The 8,617-nt window shown below is 32.9% G+C and overlaps 1 protein-coding gene across 1 annotated transcript in view; it reads right to left on the reverse strand.

Annotated features, from left to right (window-relative positions):
- Window positions 1-4,375, reverse strand: part of LOC111085470 — a 13,747-nt gene extending 9,372 nt beyond the window's left edge. Inside the window, exon 1 of the mRNA XM_022384194.1 lies at window positions 4,368-4,375. Coding sequence (XP_022239902.1) covers window positions 4,368-4,375 — 8 coding nt within the window. The remainder of the gene's footprint in view (window positions 1-4,367) is intronic.
- Between the last annotated feature and the right edge of the window lie 4,242 nt (window positions 4,376-8,617).

Here is an 8,617-nt window from a genome sequence, read left to right on the forward strand (position 1 = left end):
CGGATAGCCCATTGTGTAGCTTTGTGCATAACTACAAAACAAACAGTCGGTAAAAATGTCTTAATAATAATTCAAAATCATTTCATAATCAAGATGACTTAACAATAACAGAACTAAGATTTAGTTTTTGAAGTTTGGATTTAGCTGTCTTGTGATAACAATCAAATAAAACGTTTTGAGACAATGGTAGAATACATTTTTCTTCTGTGTGGACAATACATTGCACCAAATTAAAGTTTATAATAAGTGCAAGCTTTAGAGTGTTATTATCAGAAGGAGGTGTTTTCAATGTAACATATATTCAGAGCTGTAAATAATTCTGAAGTTAAGAACTATAACGTTTAGCTTGCTTAAAAGTGAATAATCGTATTACTTTTCAAACAATATTTTCAACTGATACCACTGTCTATGATCTTAAAAAATATCCTAAAGAAAATTATTTTTGTTTGTTTGTTTGTTTTGAAGTTAAGCACAAAGCTACACAATGGGCTATCTGTGCTCTGCCCACCACGGGTATCGATACCCGCATTCTAGCGTTGTAAGTACGCAGACATACCGCTGTGCCACTGGGGGGCGAAATGACTTTTACTTGCGACATTGGCACTATTTCGCACTAAAGTGTAGTTTGGTTTTGTTGTTTTAGTGCAAAGCTACGCAATGGGTTCTCTGCACTCTGGACACAGCTTGGAATCAAACCCCAGATTTTAGCGTAGTATATAAGTCTGTACACTTATAGCTAACCAAGAGGGGGAAAATAAAAGTCTTGACATAGTTTTTTATAAAAAGTTTCTAAAGGTAAATAATGATTATTGTTTCATATTGCAGAAACTTAGCAGGTTAATTTGTTTTTACTTTACTAGCTATACATAGTTGAAGTCAGGTTGATATGATTCTCATGAACATACCAGATAAATCGATTTTTATAGTATGTTTTTTTTATCGTTTCTAAAACAAGTTACTAAACTTGAAATATCGCTAAAAACAATAAATTATTCATTTGTTACTAATCGATATCATCTTACTGATGTAAAGGTGTCATTCAAAAATGTTTAGTTTCTAAAAGTGCTTGGACACTTTTCATGGCGAGTAGAATTCTTAAAAGATCCAATTTCCAGTGACATAATGATTTTTAAGTTAAATAATTCGAATAAAATTTCTCTTAACAGTATCAAAACTGCAACATTGTTTCGACAATAGTATAAGAAAGTTGACACCTTAAAACTATGAAAATCAGGAAAAAATGCAAATGGTTAAGACTGAGGCGAAACATGTGTCACAATAAAAAATTGATAACTTTGACTATTTGAGATTTGTATTTTGATTATAAATCAAAAATATAAAATTGGTTCAAATATACATATATTTATATATATATATATTGTTAATATTACTTTACTGTTAACATTTTATAATTCTTGTATTCACTTCAAGTAAGAATTCTTTTCTCTTAGATTTTTTTTTTCAAATTTACTTAAAATTATGTAAATTTGTCTTTCTTATTTCCTTTTACTTTGTATTGGAATTATGTCTCTGTTCTGTGTGATTAAACTTATAAAAAAACGGATTCAACACATTTTACAGCAAGTGTGTGGTTTCATAAGTTGGTTTCTGAGTTTTGTGGGTTGCTTTGAAGTGGCTTTTTCTTCATTTATAATTGGCCAGTCCGTTGAAGTTTTAATCAGGTCTTTTGTTTTTAATTTTCTTAAGATTTTTTTATTTCATAGAATGTATATTGGAGTGATTTGTTGCTTTTTTTTCATAATTCAGTGTTAAATGATTAACCTTATACGAAACCCTTTAACGAAAAATAATATTAAGGTTGCAAATGTCTCATTTGTTGTTGTTTTACAAACTAAAATGAGAGCAATTGTTAATTATATGATAAAATGCATTAAGATATTAAGTTATCTTTGTTACAACTGGTTAAATACTGAAATCGTATACATAGGTCAATAAAACACAACATTCATGATTGCGTACAAAGATATCAGCAGGTTAACTACATGATTAAACTCTCTCTTGTTTTAGTTAAAATACGTTTCTCGCGATTCTGAGTTTGCATATAGATTGGTGTACGCCTTGAAAGCTATAAATCAAACACAGAAACATCCGCTTAATGTAATTAAAATTGCCCATTCACAACGTTTTAGTAAGAGTCTAAATTTATTTCCTTAAAATGTAAACAAAAGCTAAGTTTTGGCATTAATATTTTAAATATCTCGTGTCATCATTTGAAAATACTCAATTATCAGTAACATAAAAAATTATACCAAGTCTACAAAGCTAACTTTTCGGTTTGAGATATTTTAATATGTCAGTAATATACGATGTTAAAGGAATTACTATTTTATCTTACCGTTATCTCAAGACCACTTCGCTTGACCCTAGAAACGAACTTTTCTCCAATGACAAATATTGTAGCCAACGTTACTGTCTGTCGTTCTAACTGGGATCACTCTAATGTTCAGATATACTTTTATCGTCCTTCTTTTATACCTGTTTCCTTTACCATTATACATGACAGTAAAAAACTCGTGCCCAACCAATCGTATTTCAAGATCTCTTGCGTCATTTTCTCCAAAAGGAACGCGGAATATAGTGCCCGGGGCAGAGACAAAAAAAAAAAAGAAGAAAAAGAAAACGCGGTCTTTATGGTAGTAGTACTTACACTGGTCTGTTGGTTGCTATGGTAGTAGTACTTACACGGGTCTGTTGGTCGCTATGGTAGTAGTATTTACACTGGTCTGTTGGTCGCTATGGTAGTAGTACTTACACTGGTCTGTTGGTCGCTAGTAGTAGTACTTACACTGGTCTGTTGGTCGCTATGGTAGTAGTACTTACACTGGTCTGTTGGTCGCTATGGTAGTACTTACACTGGTCTGTTGGTCGCTATGGTAGTACTTACACTGGTCTGTTAGTGATGGAAAATATTTGATAGGGCAATCCACAAATTTTGTCGCTCTCAACCATATCGTTCGGTGTCAGAAAAAAAAACCAAAAACACAAAGGTTTAACACAGCACGTGGCAAGTGCAGGTCACAGGTGAGAGTAACCGCATTCTTCTAGTGCATTTTCTTGGCCATCGCATTTACTGTGATCGATAATTGCTGAAGTGTATCTACTAAACAAAATATTTGTTGTTTCACAAAACAAAGTGAAACAAAGATATCTAATATTCCTTTATGCATGGACTTTGTAAATAAAACGACACAGTTGTGGAGTTAATAATTTAATAGCAAGGGTTTATCAACACTTTCCCTGCATGTTTGTAAATATTTTCACTACGGGTATCGAAACACGAATTTTAGCTCGTGAGCCTTCGGACTTACAATTGAGCCACTAGGGGAAGAGGGTAAAGAAAAAGATAACATTATTAAAATGGAACGTATAATTTGGTATTGTTGCAATTAATTGTTTTGATACAATGGAAATATAATTCTAAAATCTGAACTCTTACTGTCTTGAAATGATTAGCACAACAGGCCTAACTCACAATACAGAGTATTAAAATTTTTGATGTTTTACGCAATAGATGTAGAGATAATTTCTAATCAACATGAAGAACATTATTACAAATTAAATTAAATTGTTCAACAAAATGTTCAAATTACTGCCTGAATAAGAGTAGTAGTCTCTATTCAATTGGGCGCATCTCATATATGGTTACTCTAATTAAACAACTTATCTTAGATACTAAAATATTACACTTTGGAAAGATCATACCCGTTAGAAAACAACACAGGATCATGCAGTAGTATGTATTTTTTATGAATTATATTTCTGTAAAGTTAAAGCGGTTAAATGAAGTTTTAACTAATTGTTGGCGTTATAGTTGATTTTCAAAACTGACAAAGCTACCTATTAGATAATCGCTTTAATTGGTTGCTGTAGATAAGCACAAAGCTATACAATGTGCTATCTTTGCTCTGCCCCTACCGCATGATCCTCTCAAACTGTGACGTTTCACAACCTCATAATCTTTCCAAACTGTGACACTTTACTACCGCATGATCCTCCTAAATTGTGACACTTTACTATCGCGTGATATCTCAAATGTGACTCTTGTCTATTGCATGATATTTACAATCTGTGAATCTTTACTATCACATGATCCTCACAAACTGTGGCGTTTTAGTATCACATGATCCTCTCAATATATGTTATTTTACTGCTGCAAGATCCTCCCAAAATATGATGTTTTACTATTGCACGACCCTCCCAAAATGTGACAACTTACTACCGCATGTTCCTCCCAAACTGTGACGTTTCGTTACCGCATGATCCTCCCAAACTCTTTACTACCAGATGATCCTTCCAAACTTTGTTGCTTTATTGTTGCGTGATTTTCCCAAAATATAACGTTTTACTACTGCATGATCCTCCCAAGTGCGAAGCTTTATTTTCAAACCCTTTCAAACTGTGATATTTCACTATAAAATGATCTTTCACTCTGTTCTGCTTTACGTCCGCGTGATAGTCCACACTGAGGCATTTTAATACATCAACATCCGTTCATAATGTGTTGATTTACTCCCTCGTGGTGCTCTTATACCGTGATGCTTTATTTCCGCACAATCCTTCCAAACTTTGCTGCTTTCCTAAAGCAAGATCTTTCCAAACAGGGTCTCCTGACTACGCAGCGACAAATCAAGATCCTTCCAATGTTACCGTGTTACGCAGTGGGAAACCCTGGTGACAAAATCTAAAGCTTGCAAATATTAAGCATTTTACCTCGAAGATGATTAAAATATATATATATATATATGGTCGCTATTCATAAAACCATTTTATTTGCTCAAGACTATCTCTCTGTAGATACAGCATTAAACATAGACTTTATAATGTGTCGTTAGTTTAAATAACGTGTACGTGATGACACACACACATTCAAGCAGCGGTCATGACTGATAAAAATAAGCTTATATGCACTAACAGAGAAACCATAAAGGATTAAGTTAATTTGAAATGTAAACTTCCCTGTGCTTAAATGTATTATATATTTCTAAAATGGCTCGTGTTATCAGTTGATTTTTTTTTCTTCCTGATTAAGAATTTGTTCTTGACAAATAAACTCAAACATGTTGTGGCTTCAAGCTATGTTCACGCATGTTGAGGGTGACGTTTATAGGCTTGCTTTAATACCTTTATTGATAACGGTTTCAAAACAAGAAATGAATATTCGAAGCATAGCTTTACAAGACAGGGCTAATGAGCGATGATTGATTTCATATATTTTAAACATTCACGACGCTGAAGACATGGGTATAATCTATTTTCATCGAGTCATAGAGAAAAATTCCTTATACAACCAGGTTCTGAAAACGGTTGCTACCACATCTTTCGTAGGACTAATTAATATTCAACAGTGAACATTCTGTATATGTACAACAGATAAGGCCGATTACAAGTGCTCAAACACTTACTGCTGCAGCCGTGAGACTGTTGAACTCGGGAGCTATCTGGGTGACACAAACACCACGCATTTGGGCCTGTACTCGCGAAGCTGTAAGGGTGTGCTCACCGCGGCCGAACAAGGTATCTATTGCAAGGCGGTTGTGTACTTTGTAGATAAACTGTAAAAAGTAAACAAAAAACAAAAAAAAATAGTCGAATGCTATAAAGACCATGTTTCTTACTACTTAGCTTCAAGTGTTACTACTTAGCTTCAAGTTCCTGTAGATCTGGATTGATTTATCTATTTAATATTCACATTAAAATCATAAAATTGCGTGCGATAAAGTATCGATGACACATTCAAGTTTTGTTAATTATAGTCACATGAAGCATATCGAAAGTAATACTTTCGTGGTAAATTATTGACGTCAAACCAAAAATAACATGTCTTATAACTATAGATCTAATGATAATATCCGACTATATTTTTATCATTATATGATACTCCATGGTTTTATATTCGTATAGTAAAACTTGAACGGTGACTTGTTTCTGATTAGGAAACTTTCAAAGATTCTTTTTGTTTTCTACACTTGTTTAGAACATCATTTAAATTATTATTTCTTCAAATTCTACTTTGACTTCAGCATGTTTTCTTAAAATGAGTACGCATGATATTTATAAATGTTTGAACCTGTATTCAAGATTTCTTTGAACAGAATAGGCACACAGAGTTTTGTTCGTATATTTCGCTCAAAGCCACGCAAGGACTGTCTGAGCTAGCCCTCCTTATTTCTTAACTGATAGACTAGAACAGATGTCAGCCTGTTAAATCCCCTATTGATGATAGTAAAATAATATATATATTACTTCTTAATGAGCTTGTTGAAACTATGTACAAAAGTAATGTCATTGAATGGAAGCTATATGTGTATAATTAATCATGAACGCGTATTTTGGTTAATTATTAAAAACTTCTGAAGTTCGAAGTGTTTGTTTTTGTTTCTAATAAAGCTACTAAGGCCATATGTTGTATTTTGGTTAATTTTCAAACACTTTTGAAGTTTGAAGTGTTTATTTTTGTTTCTAATAAAGCTACTAAGGCCATATGTCATATTTTGGTTAATTATCTAAAACTTCTCAAGTTCGAAGTGTTTGTTTTTGTTTCTAATAAAGTTACTAAGGCCATATGTCGTATTTTGGTTAATTATCAAAAACTTCTCAAGTTCGAAGTGTTTGTTTTTGTTTCTAATAAAGCTACTAAGGCCATATGTTGTATTTTGGTTAATTATCAAAAACTTCTGAAGTTCGAAGTGTTTGTTTTTGTTTCTAATAAAGCTACTAAGGCCATATGTTGTATTTTGGTTAATTATCAAAAACTTCTCAAGTTCGAAGTGTTTGTTTTTATTTCTAATAAAGTTACTAAGGCCATATGTCGTATTTTGGTTAATTATCAAAACTTCTGAAATTTGAAGTGTTTGTTTTTGTTTCTAATAAAGCTACTAAGGCCATATGTTGTATTTTGGTTAATTATTAAAAACTTCTCAAGTTCGAAGTGTTTGTTTTTGTTTCTAATAAAGTTACTAAGGCCATATGTCGCCGTCTCTAATTCTGAGCTGAGAGAAAGCGGCCTATCGGCACTACCCACCTCAACTCTTGGGGTATGAACAGAACAGTGGCTTTTTTACCGCCACGTTATTTGTTCCTATAGAATAAGTAGTTTTTACGTTTACACCCGTTATATAATTATCAGTTTTATCAGTAACAGTAAACGTTTAGTTTATTTCACATATATTTTAATATGTTTTTTTAGACATACGTAATTAAAAGGCTCGGCATGGCCAGGTGGTTAGGGCGCTCGACTCGGAATCTGAGAGTCGCGGGTTCGAATCCCCGTCCCACCAAACATGCTCGCCCTTTCAGCCGTGGGGGCGTTATAATGTGACGGTCAATCCCACTATCCGTTGGTAAAAGAGTATCCCAAGAGTTGGCGGTGGGTGGTGATGACTAGCTGCCTTCCTTCTAGTCTTACACTGCTAAATTAGGAACGACTAGCGCAGATAGCCCTCGTGTTGCTTTGCGCGAAATTCAAAAACAAACAAATGTAATTAAAAAAACTTAACGAATATTTTTATTTTTTCTTCTTAAAAACGTGGAAATGTTGGTAATTTAAAATTTAACCACTTTATGAAAGTTAATAGGACACCTTCCGTAAGATATTCCACACTAAGTTCTTTTAAGGTTTACAGCGTAGTAATCAATTACTTAAAAGAAGTCGACAAACGCCGTGTTGCTTTTTCTACTAGGTCATGTACTTTTTTCACGGGTCATGTCACTTTTTTTCACGTAACTTAAGAATGAATAGCTTTTCACAAATGTCACGATCTAGTGATGTCCAATCTCTGTCTTTTTTATTTCTATTGCATTCCGTTTTTGTTTTTCATAGAAATGGCCATCAAACGTACCCTTTCTGTTCTTTCTTTCACGAAAGCTTTTAGTTATAAAGAATGTTTCTGAAGTACAGTTGGTTTTAAATCGACGATATAAAAAATTTCTGTCTCTTAGAATTGCTTTTTTATCATTCATTTATTTTCATGCCAGTTCGTAATATCTATTTTCAGTTACTTTTCCAGAGATTCTGACCTCTATATGGTGCCCACAGGACAGAAAACGACACAACGCAACAAAGACTTTTGTTAAGTGTTCACTATATTTTTTTATAGAGTTGATTTGCGACACTGCGTATGGCTCAGACAAGAAGAAACAAGGATAAGCCTAGATTTTATAACGCTTTAAATAATACTAATAATCAAGTTATATCGTTAAGAAAAAATGTTAATTGTTTAGAGGAGTCGTTCTGTTTTTGAAACATCAGTAAACATTGTTTTAATAAAAGAAATGTTCCACTCTTCTTTTTCTATATATGTTTGTGAAATACTTAGCTGCTAATATTAATAATGAACGCTGTAATATAGTTCAGGTGAATAGAAACAAGTTTTATAACCACAATAACTTCCGAAATATATAACACGTAACCGGATTTGAGTAGATACGATAAATATTTATTTAGTATTGATTACAGGTAAACCAAGTTTTCATCATTTCTCTAAATAATTATCCTAGTTAATATTAGACTGATATAAAAAATGAACTTCAAGCAAGCTATTATATAAAAAAAACATGTAAATGAACGATTGAGCTGGGCCGCGCGTGGCCAGATAAT

The sequence above is a fragment of the Limulus polyphemus genome, unplaced genomic scaffold (genome assembly GCF_000517525.1).
Source record: "Limulus polyphemus unplaced genomic scaffold, Limulus_polyphemus-2.1.2 Scaffold411, whole genome shotgun sequence".
Lineage (NCBI taxonomy): Eukaryota > Metazoa > Arthropoda > Merostomata > Xiphosura > Limulidae > Limulus > Limulus polyphemus.